The sequence below is a fragment of the Lithobates pipiens genome, unplaced genomic scaffold, assembly GCF_037356315.1.
Source record: "Lithobates pipiens isolate NorthernLeopardFrog02 unplaced genomic scaffold, aLitPip1_a1.2 Scaffold_10, whole genome shotgun sequence".
Lineage (NCBI taxonomy): Eukaryota > Metazoa > Chordata > Amphibia > Anura > Ranidae > Lithobates > Lithobates pipiens.
The window spans coordinates 35,292,436-35,309,564 of record NW_027507686.1 but is presented as its reverse complement, the minus strand read 5'-3'; the positions used below and the strand labels follow the sequence as shown (position 1 = coordinate 35,309,564).

Here is a 17,129-nt window from a genome sequence, read left to right as displayed (position 1 = left end):
GTGGGGTGGCAGTGGAGAGTCACATGTAAGGCATTGCACTTGGCAGTAACATAGCACTGTTCATGCTGGACCAACAGGGAAAAAGTTGTATATCGGTTGTGTCACTCTGGTCACGCAGCACAAGGTCACTTTACTGGGTGCCACGGTTTGTCAGAATAATGTCACTTTACTGGGTGCCACGCTTTGTCAGCAGAATGTCACTTGGTGCCATCCTGGTCTTCAGGCCAAGAGGTACACACTTTTCTGGGTGTCACTTGTGGTGGAACATAGCTCTTCTGAATCCTGTCTTGGCTTACTTTGCGACACTGCTCTGCAGAGCGCCAGTAAAGAGAAAAGAAGGCGGCGACGGGTGAGAACAGGACGAGGGCGAGTGAAAATGGGACCCGTGTCAGGTGACTCCAGTGTAAGTGAACACCATGATGCTTTGTATCAGGCAGTGCTGTATTGTGCTCCCATCTACCGAAGTTGTTATTTAACTGGGCGGTGCAGTTCATTCTGAGCATCTCCTGCTGACTTCCAGATATACAGTACGAATGCACTACAGATGTTGAGACCTACACACAATTGGTAATATCCACAATCGATAATTACCAGTTTTTGATTTGTTTCCAGGGCTCCGAGTCTACAGAACTGTCTCTGGAAAGCAGCGAGGGGTCTCTTGATGTCTCTGCAGAGCGCTGCGTCTCTTCCCTGGAGATTCGGCTTCAAAGAACTTGCAGCAACGGTAAGGATTAGGCTATCCTAGGTGGAAAATTAAGTGTACAGTATGTTTTTGTTCCTGGGATAGGGACATGACCCTGTGAGTTGGCTGGGGGCAAATGGGCCCATTTTGGTGATCAAACATATGCATCAGTTTTATGTCTTTACAGACTCCCTGCCCCCGGAGGAGCTTCCGTCCTCATTTGATGCTGCGGATGAAGACGGGTCTAAGGAAGGTAAGTCTAAGGAAAAGATGTGACTTTTACTGGAGAAGAATATATTGCTGGTGTCTTTATGCAGAGTGAGAACTACCACATTGTATACAGGATCTCCTGTGTCCATCCTAATAACTTAATTTCAAAGTGGTTGTACCCTCAGACATTAAAATTTGAAACAAAGCATATCCCTCTATAGTCTGTACTTGAATCAATTAGAAATTACACTTGGTGCTCTTATCTGCTGCATCCTTCCTCTATCAGCATGAATCACTTCTGACAAGTTTTTGCTGACACTAAGATAAAGTTTGATGGAGAAACCTCCAGCTGATTAACGGCCTCCATTTTTGTCCCTGTGCTATGTAGAGGGAGGGGTGTGTCCCTTCCCTCCAATCAGCTCTCGCCACTCTCCTCTCTGAGCTCTGCAGCGTGTAACATCAGCTCTGCTGGCCACACTGATCGATTTTGATGAAAAATCTTTGTACATTTGCTGAATGAAAGAATTTTGTTTGAAATTATCACTTGTTTTTAACATTCTGTTTTTTAAATTGAATGTAATTTCTGAACGAAAACCACATACACTGTCTGAAAATTCCTTTTGACCAAGAAGTTTTCTATTTCCAAATTTTCCCGTCACTGTGGTTGAAAATGAAGGTCAATTTGACTTTTTATTTTTTTTTTTTTTTTTAAGGTTATTAATCGGCCAACTAATCGATTATAAAAAATAATCGTTAGTTGCAGCCCTAGTCTGGAGACATGCTTGGTCAGTCCATCACCTTTTTAACCTCAGCTTCTTTAGCAAGGCAGTGGTCGACTTGGAGGTGTGTTTGGGGTCGTTATCATGTTGGAATACTACCCTGCAGCCCAGTCTCCGAAGGGAGGGGATCATGCTCTGCTTCAGTATGTCACAGTACATGTTGGCATTCATGGTTCCCTCAATGAACTGTAGCTCCCCAGTGCCGGAAGCACTCATGCAGCCCCAGACCATGACGCTCCCACCACCATGCTTGACTAGGCAAGACACACTTGTCTTTGTACTCCTCATCTGGTTGCCACCACACATGCTTGCCACCATCTGAACCAAAAAAGTTTATCTTGGTCTCAGACCACAGGACGTGGTTCCAGTAATCCATGTCCTTAGTCCACTTGTCGTCAGCAAACTGTTGAAGGGCTTTCTTGTGCATCATCTTTAGAAGAGGTTTCCCTCTCACAGCCATGCAGTCCAATTTGATGTAGTGTGCGGCATATGGTCTGAGCACTGACAGGCTGACCCCCCACACCTTAAACCTCTGCAGCACAAAGCTGGCAGCACTTATACATCTATTGCCTAAAGCTGGCCATACACCATACAATTTTCTTATTCAATTTCCTTTAGTTTTACCTTCAACTGTGTGGTACAAGGGCCTGTCTGATTCCACACAAATTTGAAAGTGTTTGTTTAGATTTGACCTCATATTATATGGTTTTGGTAAATCTAAAGGAAATCTATAGAAGAAAATTGTATAATGTATGGCCAGCATTACAAGTCACATGACACCGGGGAGGGAAAATTATTAATTTTCTGTTAGGGGAGTACTCACTTTTGTTGCCAGCAGTTTAGACGTTAATAGCTGTGTTGAGTTACTTTGAGGACAGCAAATTTACACTTACACAAGCTGTACACTCACTACTTTGTAGCAAAGTGTCATTTCTTCAGTGTTGTCACATGAAAAGATATAATAAAATATTTACAAAAAAAATGTGAGGGGTGTACTCACTTCTGTGAGATACTGTGTGTGTGTGTGTGTGTGTGTGTGTGTGTGTGTATTAATCTAGCTATAAATTACAGGTTAAGGTCAATATAGTAACATTACGGCTGTCCTTTCCCTTTTTTTAATTAAAAAACAAAAACAAACTTCCTCTTTTATTTGGTGCAAGCTATCCTTGTCGGTGGTGGGACAAGTAAATTTAAGTTAAAATTGTATCGGCCCTGCAACTCTTTTACATGTTTCGCAACTCTCCTGTGTGGATCCCAAACAAGTGGTTCAAGCGCATAGACCCCCTAATGCAAGATCTGATATGAAAAAAGCAAGAATTAGCTTGACTACCCTACAGTATGGGGAGGACTAGCTGTACCGTACCCTAAAATGTATTTCCTAGCTTCACAAATTCAACAATTAGCAGGGTGGGGAAGGGACGCAGGTGATGACCGTGTAGTTAACCTGGTAACCATGTCTAAACCCCCCCCCCCCCCCCCCCCCCCACCTGAAGGCAGCATCCCATATGGAAATGGATCTACCAAGTATCCTGCACTCGGCCCCATTGGTGGCCTCCAAAAAAAGAAAAAGTTTCCAGATGGGGATTGAGGGTCCGTTGCCTTTCACCCCACTATGGAACAACCCTAGATATCCAGAACTTTGGGAATTACAGGGGTTCTCCCAATGGAGAGAAAATGGGATCTGGTTCTTCCCGCAGCTATATGAAGGACAATATTGAAAACCTATGTATAGATATGTAGGAGAGAGCAAGAGAGGCAGGAAGCGCAGGTTTGGTTGAGTTCAAAGGTTATGCACTAGACTTTGCTTTATCCAGGAACAGAAGAAAAGTATAACATTGTTTTACCATAAAATGCTGGAAGTTATGATTGGACCCTTCTTCTTTTTTTTTTTTTTTTTTTTTTTTTTTTTTTTTTTTTTTTTTTCTCTTATCTTTCCTCTTTTTCATCTTCCCTGGGGATGGAAGGGGTATAAGGATTTTATCATCTGCACCATATTCTGTTATTGCTCAGACACTACACTATGTATGACTACAAAGACATATACTGCATGTATTGTTTTTACACTTTACACTGCAACAATTGTATGTATCATATGAGCAATTTATCAATAAACAAGTTTTGATTAAAAAAAAAAAAAAACTTCCTTTTTATTAAAAATGTTTAGTCTACATTTGTGGGAACAAAAAAAGGATATGCAGTGCATTTCTCCAATACATTGACATTGCCCTATGGGTGTGGTGGTTTGCCTTTTTAAATTACTGCAAGCAGTAAAACAAAACCTGTTTGATCCTGCCAGAAACCAGTGTGCTTCTAACTTGATTGAGCTGACAACACGGTGCTCCAGCTGCGTTGAAATCCCAAGTAGTGTTGTCAGCTCTGCCTAGTTCTCTATTATGAAGATGAGAAGGGCAGAGAGGTAGGTGGGGGCATGTTCTCTATTCTACAGGGAACTCAAGCAGTGTTATCAATCAGGCCTAGATTTCAATGCAGGAAGTTAGGAGCTTACTGGATTTCTGGCAGGATGAATGACTTATTTTTTATTTAATTTATTTTTCTATTTTGCAGCATTTTTAAAGGAGTAAAACGCAGTGAAATGTTGAATGTATTCGAGATGTACTTGAATATATTTTATATTTTTCCCAGACATACTGTCCTGATTTTCATTGAGCGGAGTCTGAGATCTGATCATTGTATGATGGATATGGTAACATATGGCTGTTCTGTCGTGTGTTTGTTTTTTTTTTTTGTTCTTTAAGACTCAGTTGTAGACCATGGCGACCAAAGGCGGGTGACTATGAATAGTTCTGAGCTGATTGACCGCATATTTGAAGGTGTTTTGGATGTTAGTGAACTGTCAGAAGAACATTTTTCAGAAGAAGTGGATATGGATCTTCCTCCTGTATCTATTCTATCTCCTCTCACTAAGTCAGCGGATCTTCAGGCAGCAATCAGCCCTCTAGTGAGTCTCAAACTTCCCAAAAAAAAAAAAAAATGTTTTAAAACAAACTGTACTTGTAGATCTGTAATATGATGCCTATATCTACAGGGCTCAGTTGTGTCCAGTTTACCCGAATTGCTGGAGGAAGAGCCCACAGTGAGAAGGGTCACGTCTGCTGAAGAGGAGGTCCATTTGCCCTACAGGTGCTGGGGTTATTAGTCTAGCTCAGATCCATCTACTCTACAGGTGCAGTTTGGCTTTTCAGCATAGCCAGAGTCCATCTATCCTACTGAGTACCATCAACATTTTTGGCTTAGCCAGAGCCTGTTCCCCCCTCTACCAACTAACAAACTTCTCAGTCAAGTCATGCTCTGTCAAACTGGACTTATTGGTCTTTCCGTAGCCCATCCACTACAAAGTACAAGGCTTCACAGCCTATCCATAGTTCATCCACCCTACTGGGTTTTACCGGCCTTTCCATAATCCATCCACCTTAGCAGGTACTCAAGTTAGCAGTCTATCTATAATCCATTCACCTACCAGTTATGTGGGTTGACAGTATATCAATGGTCAATCCACCCTACTGTATATTGTATTTTGGCACTCTGGCAGAGCTGATGGTTTGTGGGGTGTTTGTGTGTTTTTTTTTTTTTTTTTTTTTTCTCCAAAATTGTGGCTGTACTTCTTCAGGGCAATATGCACAACCTATAGTTTTAGACCTGACATGAACCTTTCTATATTGATTCTGTTGCAGTATTGATGCTTATCGAACATTGCGGAGAAATGTACAGCTAGAGTCAGTTAACCAACTATGTACGCCAACTACCAGCCGTCATTCTGAAAGAAGGCCACTGGAAAAGGGAGACGCAAAGGAGAGGATCAAGGTGAGCCTTTTATCCTCTAGAAAATTGTGAATTATTATTATTATTATTATTATTATTATTAGCAGAGTAACAAGGCATGTTTCCTCCTCCGGCAGCTCCTCAGTAAGGAGGTCTCGTCTCTGCAGCGTATTATTGAGCAGTCGTGTTGTGCCTTGAGCTATTGTGTAGACGTTGACCATGGCAAGGGCACTCGGCAGGAGGCTGAGGCAGAACGGCTCCTCTTAGTGTCCAGTGAGTGAACAGTATACATATTTCACCATTTCTTTGTGTGCACTGATGTTAGAAGGAACTCACCTCATCTCCCTCCTCTTTAGCTGAGAAGAAGGTGGCTTTATTAAAGGAGCTGGACAGACTCCGAGGAGAACGATCAGAGGAGCCAGAATCTTGTCCTTCAGAAGAGTTAAGGCCTTGCCATGGTTCTGTCACCATCTCTGACATTCAACTGCCTCTCAAGGTGGACTATGTGTGCAAGGCAATCCGTGATTCAGGTACATGTGAAGTGCGCTGGCGCACAACCTGTGACTTGAGTAATTGACAGGGTACTTCACACAGGTTGGACTGGTGTCTTTATCTAACCTTGCCAACTATGTAACTTGTGAGTGCGCTGGCACACAACCTGTGTCTCAGGTACTTGTGAATGCACTGGTCTTGCTGTCTTCTATGACCACTGTTATTTCTTAATGTGTACTTTCTCTTCAGGATCTCTGGGTCACTATTTCCTCATACTCATCCGCTATGGAAGCTATGATGTTGTAGCAACACCTCTGGCCAGTGCTGCAGATGCCCAGACTGGTGACACCATTATATTTCCTACCTCAGTGACCCTGTAAGTGACTTTCTGGGAAATCTACCTAATCTGTTTGGTTTCTTCAATGGGGCAGAGCATGCAGCAGGTTTCTTTGCTAGTAAATCTGTGACTGTTTTGATATTGCTTTGTTTATAATTTAGCACTTCATCTTTTTAAGTTTTTATTTTTTAATGTAAATTTTAGCTTTGCATTGTCACTCTCATGGGACATCACACACCTATGTGGAGGTAGCAGGTCAGCAGTTAGCCCTTTCCTCTGCTAGTCTTTATCCTCTTCCCCCCCGCCCTACTACACAAATTTACACATTTTTTCTTTTTACATGATGTGGTATTCAGGATTCTGAAGCACTTTCCAACAGAATCTGGGAGCCTGGTGTATCAAGAATGAGGATTGTCATGGGAGCATGTTTGGTGTGTGTGTGTGTGTGTGTGTGTGTGTGTGTTTGTGAGACGATACAGGGGCGTCGTGGCAGCATTGTTGGAAGATGGAGGGTCATCTTGGTGGCGTTGTGTAAGTGGGAAGATGGAGGGGCATGGTGTTTTAAGTGTGTGAGGGTCATTATGGCAGCGTTGTGGGGAAGATGACGGGTCATTGCCCGAGTAGGATGTGTTTGGAAAGATTGCTCCTTGTGGCAAAAGGGCTCATTGCCTTAACCTGGTGTGAATAAAGATGGGGGGGGTCATGCACAGATTCATGTGAGCCGGTATCATTTTGGGAGTCTTGCAGTGTGGCTTTACAGTGATAATTGGTTATGATTGATCATCTTCTCTCTTACTCCACAGGAATAAGACCAGCGCAGACTTCAAAATAGAAATTGAGGTTTACAGTTTGGTGAGTTGTCATGAAATTAGTTTGAAGCGCAAAACAATAAAAAATATGTAAACTGCAACTGGTGCTAGGGTACCTGTGGGTTTCTCATTGATGATGGCACACGCCCAATACAATTGGTTATTTTTATCTCATTGGATGTGTCTTGTTAGGCAATTAGTAGGTGTTCTCAGGTAATTAACTCTTGATGCTAATCTCATTCGTATTACTTGCTTTCAATTTTTATTAAGTTATAGACATTTAAAACCTTCCTTATCATTCCAAAGACAAATGTACAAAACATTCAAAGAAAATACAAAAACACATACACAAAAATGGACCTGTCCTATAACCCACACCCCTCGGAAGGACAAATTTTATAGGTTCTAAATGTGGAATCATTGCACGCACACACACACACATCTTTTTGGTGGTTTTTGATCACCACTGTTTGTTAATTTTTTGCGCTAGGAACAAAGACTGACCAATTTTTGAAAAAAAAAATAATAATAATTTCTGATATACATTTTTAAATTTCGGCGTTTTTTGGTTTGCTCAAAATTTTATAGCATCTACAAGCTATGGCCTATATAATGGAATTTTATTTTTCCTAGTAATGGTGCCAATCAACTTATCGTGACACTGCGATTAATACGGTGGACATTCTGACACTTTTTGGGAACCAGTGATAGTAATCAGTGCTAAAAATATGCACAGCCGCTGTACTGACACTGACTGGGAAGGGCTTAAACAGCTAGTGTGTGTGTGTGTGTGTGTGTGTGTGTGTGTGTGTGTGTGTGTGTGTGTGTGTGTGTGTGTTTTTTTTTTTTTTTTTTTTGTGAACTTGTATGTGCTGCTTTCACTAAGGGAAGTGATGGATTTTGTTCCCTTCTTTGCAGGGAAAGAAAATCCATTTTCTTGGCTTTCAAGATGTGAACCAGGCCTAACTGGGAATTTTGTTCTCATTATTTGTTCCCTTTTGTTCTCATTATTAATGGACATGGTCTGTTATAATTATTCTGCTTTCATATCAATAGACATGGTACCTTTTTATTGAGAATGCTGTCCTTGTGCTTATGCACATGGCTCGATTATTATTATTATTAATATATATATATATATATATATATATATATATATATATATATATATATATATAATTATTATATATTTTTTTTTTTATCCTTGTAATAAGTGTGGTCTATTACAGGGAATTCTATCCATGTATGTGGATGAGGACTCTGTCCCTGTATCACTGCTGGTTACTAGCAATTCTGTGTAACATCCTTTTTTTAAGTGGTGAGGTTTGTAGCAGTGCTGGGTGTATCCTGTGCCTATCTCAGGCCTCGGTCCATGGTAAACCTTTGTCATCAGCATACGTATAATGCTAATTGTTTTCATCCACCCACAGGCACAAAGTGGACCTATTACCACCGTGGACAAAAGGAAATCTCTCAAGCCTAAGGTACCGTCTTCCTCATTTTCCAGCATGCTACTGGTCTGATGTGGCCATCATTGGCCTGTACTAAGTTTCTGTGTTTTTCATTCGCCTCCAGATTACACCAAAAAAGCTCCTAAGTTCCCGGGTAAGTGGTACTCTCCTATTGGCTTAGAGTGGCAATTCCTGGGGTATATGGGGTAAGAGGTCACCTTTTTTCCTGTCTCTTTCACACACAGAAAACCTCCCTGAACTCTCCAGGTAAGCGCCCCCTAATGGTGTGGTGGTGGTCCTACAATGCATGCTCAAATGAAATTGCTATCACACTCTCTCTACTCCGTGTTTTATATTATTAAAGGGTTGTCATTTTTAACTTGTTTTTTTTTAGTCTGCAGCCATTATTTACTGTTAATCTTATTTCTTGTAGTTTGAAACTATTTTTGAATCCTTTTATTATTCTTCTGCAAATTACAGCCAACTATTGACATAAAATGTATCCTTATCAATGCCTTTTTGGGTTCGCTAGCCAGGGAGTTCTGTTTTTGTTGAAATAGTAGTGTATAGTGTGCTAGCTAATAGAAACTTTTTGATCATGTGATTATGATATTTACTATATACACTCACATGGCTTCCTAGAAACTATCTGGAGCTAAAAGTGCTCCCTCTAGTGATCTAACTGCAGCCTCTACAATCCCCTCCTCTAGCGCCCTCTACCTTCTCCTCTCACTGTAGCTTCTGGTGCCCTCTACGTCTCCCCTCCCCTCCTCCCACTGTAGACTCTGGTGCCAACTAATTGTTTCTTCCTCTGTCACTGTAGCTTGTAGTCCAGCAGTGAACTGCCCTCTCAGATCCAGTAGCTTTCTGCTGGTTGGGTCCCTGACGTTATCTCTAGAATCTCTGGGCAAATTCAAGTTTCCACTGGACAAGGTGGGTAATTGTCTGTCTAAGTTTGTTTGTTTTGTGTTTGGTACTTATTGCTTTTTTTGGTTTGAATACTACAATGTGTAATAAGGGGGGTTTGCCAAAAAAGAGTATAGCAGTGGTCACTGGTATCAGTCAGCCTTGTTTAACCACTGGGCACTTGCATTGTAAACATCCCTTGTAATAGGAATATGGCATGACAGGTCCTCTTTACAGTGAGGTATGTGGTCAATAAGACCCCACATCTCATCTCTAGGCTGGGAAGCCTGAAATAAAAAAAAAAAAAAAAAAAAAGATTCTGGCTTTGATCGTATTGGTGAGTCGGTAGAATCACCGGAGGGCGGGGGGGGGGGGGGAGGGACGGGACGGACGTCTATGGCTGGGTATTGCAGGGTATCTCCGGGTATGGCAATTTATGGCAGGGTATTGCACTGCCGAGTATTGGTGGGTACGGCAGGGAATTGAGGGGTTAAATTCGGTGAGCAGCGATGTGGGCACTGCAGATGCAGCCCACAGCGCTGCTGACACCGATCTCTTCCCCCCCTCCGCTGTACAGAGAGGAGGGAGGAACCGGCGTCATAACATGACGCCAGTTTGTTTACAAGTGATCACTCCATCATTTGACGGAGCGATCACGTGGTAAACTGCCGCGAGACCCGGTGGTCACGGATGCTCTCGAGTGCACGCGAGAACTGAATTCTGGGAGGACGTCGTATGACGGCCTCCCAGAGATAAGATACCGCTCTGCAGCCGTCATTCAGCTATGGGGCGGTTAAGTGGTTAAGTGCTCAACGGAAATTGGTTGCATTAGCTTCATTATGATTATATAAAGTAATTTTTGAGTATGTGTCCTGTGATGTTGTTGTGGCCAGACTATATGGGCATTTAGATATTTACATATTCATAAGCAGTAAATGCGCTTTAAAACAAGTCCTCACTGACCTTGTAGATGCAGACACTGTGGAGCAAATGGGGGGAGAAATGATGAAATCCTGTTCGGGTCAGTTTTTACTGGTACAATAAAAACTTATGTGGAATCCCTTTCACGTGGTATATGATTCTTAAGAGTTCTGTCAAAGGGCAAAAACTGATAGGTGAGAGGCTAATGGTGCAGGGGTTAGTGGGGAGCAGTTAAGTGGGGGTAAGTTTGATGGAGGGTTGGGAATTCAGAACTTGATATTTCCTTTTTGGGGGATGTGTGATGCAAGCAGTGTAGGGGGTTAACGGAAGTTTTGGGGAGGGATTGGGGGATGAAGTAAAGAGGCCCGAAAATCAGAGGAAAATAATGAACTCATGTTATGGATTGTGGAGAAGGGGGAGTGGCTCATGTAAGATGAACGGCAGAAAAGGGAGTGCGGTGGTATAAGATGAACAACTGAGGAGGGAGCTAGGGGGATGTATAAAATGTGCAGGAGGGAGAAGGCTACATATGATGAACGGCATAGGGAGTGGGACATATGACGTGAATGGTAGAGGAGAGGGAGCGGGATATATGAGAGGAACAGTAGAGGAGATATATTATAGAGAGAGAGAGGGAGCCATGGAATGAATGGCAGAGAAGGGAGGGGGAGTATAGGATGGTGTACTTGGTGGTGGGTCCAGATAATGGGGGAACAAGCTACAGGAGTGCAGTGAATGGAGACCCTTTGTTTCTTTGCTGCGGAACATTTGTCCCACCAGTCAGAAAATAAGGAAAGAGTGGGAAGGCTGGAAAAGAAGTGATTGTATGCAGGAAATCCCCAGTACCTTTGACAAGACACAGGAAGTGCCTCCCCTCTTGATATTACTGTTCCCTAATTCTGAGAGCACACAGAAAAGAGAAGGCACTTTTTCTGTTACTCGGTGCTCCCCATTAATCACTACATTTTAGACATCAGTGCTAGTGTCTCACGCTATCCCTCCTCCTGTGTTTTTTTTTTTTTTCTGCTCTCTTGTCTCATCCTATCATCTTTCCCCCTCATCGTCGTTCAGGAGAGCCACCTTAGAGAGACCTTGGTTCCTCCCTTCTCAGGAAACACCACCTTGGCTTGAAGATTTAAGCCACTCTGCCCTGCCGGCCCCTCAGTTCTAGTGTTTAGACACTGCTGAGAACTGGGGCAGAGGCCAAGAAATTGTTTTGGCATACGTTTTTGTTTGAATCCTGTGGGTGAACAGGAACATAACTTTCATAGGTTGGAATTTGTGTCCTACAGTATAAAGCAGTTTAGGAAGTCTGATTCCTTTTTTTTTTTTTTTTTTTTTTTTTTTTTTTCCGAGGGCGCAAGCTTCTAGACATACAATGGCAAGATGGCTTAGGTTGGCTATTAGTCAAGCTTGTGTAGTAAGAGGGATGGAGGTCCCAGAGGGTCTCCGGGCTCACTCCAGTAGAGCTATGCCAGAGAAAATCTGTAGGGCTGCAACATGGTCCAGCTTTACTACCTTTGTAAAGCAGTACAGGTTGGGCCTGGTATCTGCTAAGGATCAGGCCTTTGGGCGAAATGTCTTTCAAACTGTGGTCCCACCCCAGGGGTAAATGCCTGTTTATCCTCTCTAAGGTGGCTGCCCTGAAAGACAATGAAGGAAAAATTGGTTGCTTACTGGTAACGGTTTTTCCAGGAGTCTTTCAGGACAGCACCGGTACCCATCCGAATAATGTGTCTTTGTCAAGGGAAGGTAAGGTTCTGACATAGGACCGTCGGGAATAAGGTTAGTATGACGTGTTCTTGTGTCTCCCCAGCTGACTGGAGGTACTTTTGGAGAACTAAGGGGCCGGCAGGGCTGAGTGGCTTAAGTCTTCAAGCTAAGGTGGTGTTTCCATAGAAGGGTAGGAGTTATGGTCCCTCTCTAAGGTGGCTGTTCTGCAGACTCCTGGAAAAGACGTTACTGGTAAGTGTAACTCTGATTTTTCTCCACCTGTCTATCTCCTAGATGAAGTTGGAAGGGAAGGTCGGTCGTCTGCTTGGAAATCATTTTCAGGATAAGGTGGTTACTGATTTTTCTCGCATTGTTGGGATTGGTGCATGTCTATGTAGTAGAGACTTCTGATGCTGGGGGTTGTAGTCGTTCACATTTGGTCTTATTGTGAGTGACCAAAACAGAGAACACTCTACAAACTGTTTTCTGGAGGCCTGTGGACTTTGATTTCTCCCCCACACATTGAATGAAGAAAAGGAACGATGTGAGGTTGGGGAAATTACTGATAAGGCCAGTCGGATGATGATGCATGGAAGCTTGCAGCCAAATAACTACAATTTAAGAATTGTGTAATGTAACATTCTCCAGCTGCTTATGACCGGACCTGCTGACACAGGTGATCCGGAGGACGCACATGCTGGCACCTATGGAAACTGCAACACCTGAACAGTTTAGTGTGCCTTCTGTGAAATGATATATGCAGTAATATTTGGAGCAGGTGATTCTAATTTCAAATTTTTGGGCACCATTATCTAGTCATGTGCTGCACCAAGGCTGATCTAGTCAGGTGACAGCTGGGTCCACACTGTCGGCCCATCCAATATAGAATCACTAGACCGAACAGACTCCCCACGTTTGGGAGTCACTAGCAATAATTGCTGTCTTCTCATGGCGGGGGCAAAAAATTCCCCACCTGGTGATTCTGCCTGGAATAAACTTCCTGTTCTAGGTGACCCCCCCTCCATACTGTATGGAGGGAGCCAACTAGGCTGACCTACAAAAATGTCTTCCGCCATTAAATGGTTTACATTAGAGGACAACAATGCTTGAGATTACAGTTCAGCTGACAGGAAGTGACTGGATTCTATTTCTAAGGAATATGGTGGGGCAATTGTGTCGGCATATTGAAGAAATGGAAAGGGGGGGGGGGGGCACATCTACGGACTGGAAGGTAATGAGAGAGAGAGACTGACTAAGGTATGAGGGGTAGGGGGTGAAGACACATCTAAGGACTAGTGAGCTGCAGTAAATACATTTGTTCTTGGGTTTTTATCTTTTTAAAAACTGCCCTATGGTCTTCTCTGGTTGACTATCCCATGAACAGATCATGAGGTAGGTGTTGCAGTTTCCATTGCTGCCTCTGTGTAGATTTGAGGGCTAGTGATCTGGTAAGAACCAATATACTGTATACTGTATATTGATCGTTAAAGGTGAACTCACAATAACTCCATCCCCAGGAATGGCAGCGCTTGGACCTGGGACTGTTGTACTGCTTTTAGTCACACTGCACTGACTGGCGCTAATCTGCTCTACTAACCAGATGCCATTTTTGTTCTACTTGCCCTGATTGTTGTCTTCTCCCAGGTCCCTTTCCTGTCCCCCCTGGAGGGGAACTTGTACCTGAAGATGCAGTGCCAGAGTCATTCTGCTGTACAGCGTACAGGTTTTCTGGTAAGAGCCTGTTGATGGATGATTACCATATCCGGGGGGTTGATATGTTGTATTTATGAAGCTTTCCTATTCTCTCTCTGCAGACAATATTTGATGATGTCAGTGGTCTGGGGGCATGGCACAGGCGTTGGTGCGTCCTTTCTGGTAACATTCTGTCCTTCTGGGCATATCCTGACCAGGAGACCTCTAAGGTAAGTACACGCTGACCCGGTGTTCTGGAACTTGTACATCTTTTGTTGGTGCTGTCTGTATTGACCATCATTTTGTAGGAACCTCTCGAGCGGACAAACCTAGTAAACTGTACGAGTGCCAAGATTGAGGCTGCCAAAAGAGAGGTGTGTGCCCGTCCCCACACCTTGGAACTGATCACCATGAGGCCTCAACGAGAAGATGACAGGGACACACTGGTGACCCAGTGCCGCAACACCTTGTGTTTTACCAAGTGAGTCTGTTATGGTGACTAGTTTTAGGGAGACTTCTAAAACCTTTCCAGCTCTGATGGGACAGCTGTGACCTATCTCTCCTATCTGGTATAAAAAATCTATACATGATAGCGTGCCTGTCCTGCAAACATGGGTTCACGTATTGTCTGCAAATCTCTCCTTCCAGGAACTGGCTGTCTGCAGATACCAAGGAGGAGAAGGACCTCTGGATGGACTCTCTGAACCAGGTTCTGTTAGACCTGCGAACATGGGGAGCCAGCATAGCAAAACTAACACCAAGCTGAGGCCACTGTCCACGCAGCCGTTGAGATCATCCTGCACACAGAGGAGTTTTCTGCTTCTGTTATAAAAATGTTTTTATCTGATCTGAAGTCCTGTTCTAGCCCAATCAATATCTAAACCTACCAATTGGCAACATGTTCCCTACTTGATCGTCCTGGCACTAGGTGACCAGGTCACTCTTTGGAAACATTGTTACAAATGTTATCTGAGATTCTTTTGTATCGCTGAGAGTCCCTGTTATGTTCCCCTGTCTGCAGTTCATAGATGGGGGGGGGGGGGGGGGCCCAGGAAAGACGTCTGTGTTCCAAATGCTGCCAACCTATACTGTGGCACACAAGAGTGCACTTTCTTAGTAGTTCTGTTTTGTGTGTTTTCTTTATATATGTCCAGAAATTATTCTAATTGTTGTATTGGTCTGTTTTCAGTACGGTTTATGTGGTTGCTGCTCTTCTTATATATGGAAATATATTTTATTATTGAATTATTTAGAAATTTGAATAGATCGTATATTAATCTATGCAATAAATCATTTAACACACCCCTGTCTCTGTTAGTAGTTCAGTGGAAACCCTTCATGTTTTGAAGTATGGAGGCACTGGCCTGAAAATGTCGTTTGATTTGCTTCCTTCAGAGTCATGTGACACCACTAGCATATCAGGTCAGCCAGGGAACTAGTATTTTATTTTTATTTATTTTTTAAGGGGAGATCTGCACTTTCCTCACTGACGGTTTCCATACAGTTAAAAGGAATGTATAGTGTTTTTTTTTAATATATTTTTGTTCTGAGGGTATACTATTTTCATCTGGTAGGTGGGGCTCTGGCCTCTCTCTCTTTTTTTTTTTTTTTTTTTTTTTTTTGTGCATTATTAAGGGCATCCCTCGCTGCTCTGCTGAAAAATCCTGTTTAGATGGCTCAGGCTGAAATTTACACCATGCAGAGTCAGGATGGTGACCCTGCCTCTCCCCCCGCACCCAAATCCTCCTCTTCTGGGGGGGTGGTTTGTATATATGTAGATCTGTGGCAGTCTGCTCCTGTTGAGCTCCCCTATATTGGTGTCATGGCTACTGTGTATACCTTTTGTACTAAATGTTCATTTGTAAAATAGACTTAACAATGTTGGACTCTCTAGTGTACCATATAATAAGATTGACCTCCCAACCATCAGATAATGTTTGTGTTCTTGGAGCCATCGCCCTGACTGAGCGGTTTAAGGCTGATGGGGCTGTATAGTGTATGATGAGAGGTCGCTGAGCTCCCCATCTTCTGTCTCCTGGGGCAATCCTAAAAGACAATGTGTAAAAAAAGTATTCAACACAGAAAACTGACATTTCTTGTTATTGCAAAGAATAGGTTTTTACCTGCAGCTTAAGAAATACTGACTGGATGAGAGAGGGGATGTCACTCCAATAGAGACAGGCAAAGGATTAGTAATGTCCGATTCCTTTAAATTACTCAATAGCCCGCAAACTACATGCTGCTTGTTGCTGTAAATTGTCCCCTGTGATTAGAAGGTCTTGCATACAGACTTTTGTTGCTATACAGTGGAAGTCGCTGAGTGGCCCGTCTATCCCAGGCAGAGTGATCTACCCAACGGTGCTGGAATATTCCCGAACAGGAGAGCAGTGCAGGACATGGATCCTGCATAAAGATATGTACTACTGAACAACAGTTCTGGGGGGCTTTCCTAATACCACTGATGCCAACCATAAGACATTTGTATGGGTCTGTATTGACCGATGTCAATGACCCCTCTGGGATTCAGAATTAATTGACCGATACAGTGGACCTGCAGTTGGTGTCCTGACTTGCTTCAAGTGGGTTTTGCATTCTTAATAAGCTTGTATTGGACTGCACACTCTCTTAATAAAAGCCCACCAACATAGGTCCTTTATTTCCACTGAGGCCTTCCTTTAATCCCACTAACCTACAACATCAGGGGATTGTTTTATTCCTACTGGCTGATTCTGATTAGACAGTGAACTGGGCTCCTTTTTTTTTTTTTTTAAATGTATCCTCCTTTTAATGCCCACCTAAAGTGCTTATCGTAGAATTAAAAAAAAGTTTAAACATTCAATCAGAGTACTTGTTTGTTTACCCTATGACTTCCAGTCGCAGCTGCCTAGACGACTTGCATAATCTGCCTGTCCCATTGACTACTGGGATATCCATGTCATCGATCCCAGGAGTCTTCGGCCAACCAAAGCTTCTATTATCACATTATTTTTCTTACCGGAAATGATGTGATCGGGGGGATTAGGCCACATTATTAAGTTGCTATAACAACCCGGGTGGGAACCTCTGCTGCTGTTGCTATTGCAACCTGCTAAAGTGAGCCCCGCAGTGTCATTACTGCACAGGCACGAGATCCAGGAGGTGCATGCTGGGTATCCAGCTGCACGAAAAACCTACAAATGAATGCGAGCCATCTACATCTTTTTCAGGGTGGACATGAGCAAGTACTTTGTACGTAAATACTATGTGGTCATCACAATGATGGTTTTTATTAAAATTTGCTTATGAGACTGTAGCTCCTCTTTAAAGTGGAACTTTGTCAGAAAATGTCCTGCTAGAACACTTCAGGCTGGCCTCTTG

The 17,129-nt window shown here is 43.0% G+C and overlaps 1 protein-coding gene across 6 annotated transcripts in view; it reads left to right on the top strand.

Moving 5' to 3' along the window:
- The window catches only part of LOC143930078 (anillin-like), an 18,394-nt gene extending 3,320 nt beyond the window's left edge, over positions 1-15,074 (top strand). For 4 of the 6 annotated variants that reach the window (XM_077454025.1, XM_077454015.1, XM_077454043.1 and 1 more), the window contains exons 6-24: positions 317-403; positions 613-724; positions 870-935; positions 4,428-4,630; positions 4,718-4,812; positions 5,364-5,493; positions 5,589-5,724; positions 5,808-5,981; positions 6,193-6,319; positions 7,084-7,132; positions 8,520-8,573; positions 8,665-8,694; positions 8,786-8,807; positions 9,364-9,473; positions 12,375-12,428; positions 13,725-13,811; positions 13,895-14,002; positions 14,081-14,253; positions 14,421-15,074. In XM_077454025.1, coding sequence (XP_077310151.1) covers positions 317-403; positions 613-724; positions 870-935; positions 4,428-4,630; positions 4,718-4,812; positions 5,364-5,493; positions 5,589-5,724; positions 5,808-5,981; positions 6,193-6,319; positions 7,084-7,132; positions 8,520-8,573; positions 8,665-8,694; positions 8,786-8,807; positions 9,364-9,473; positions 12,375-12,428; positions 13,725-13,811; positions 13,895-14,002; positions 14,081-14,253; positions 14,421-14,538 — 1,935 coding nt within the window. In that variant the 3' untranslated portion in view covers positions 14,539-15,074. The remainder of the gene's footprint in view (positions 1-316; positions 404-612; positions 725-869; positions 936-4,427; positions 4,631-4,717; positions 4,813-5,363; positions 5,494-5,588; positions 5,725-5,807; positions 5,982-6,192; positions 6,320-7,083; positions 7,133-8,519; positions 8,574-8,664; positions 8,695-8,785; positions 8,808-9,363; positions 9,474-12,374; positions 12,429-13,724; positions 13,812-13,894; positions 14,003-14,080; positions 14,254-14,420) is intronic. The other 2 variants (XM_077454051.1, XM_077454055.1) reach the window with 2 other exon arrangements.
- The last annotated feature ends 2,055 nt before the right edge of the window (positions 15,075-17,129 follow it).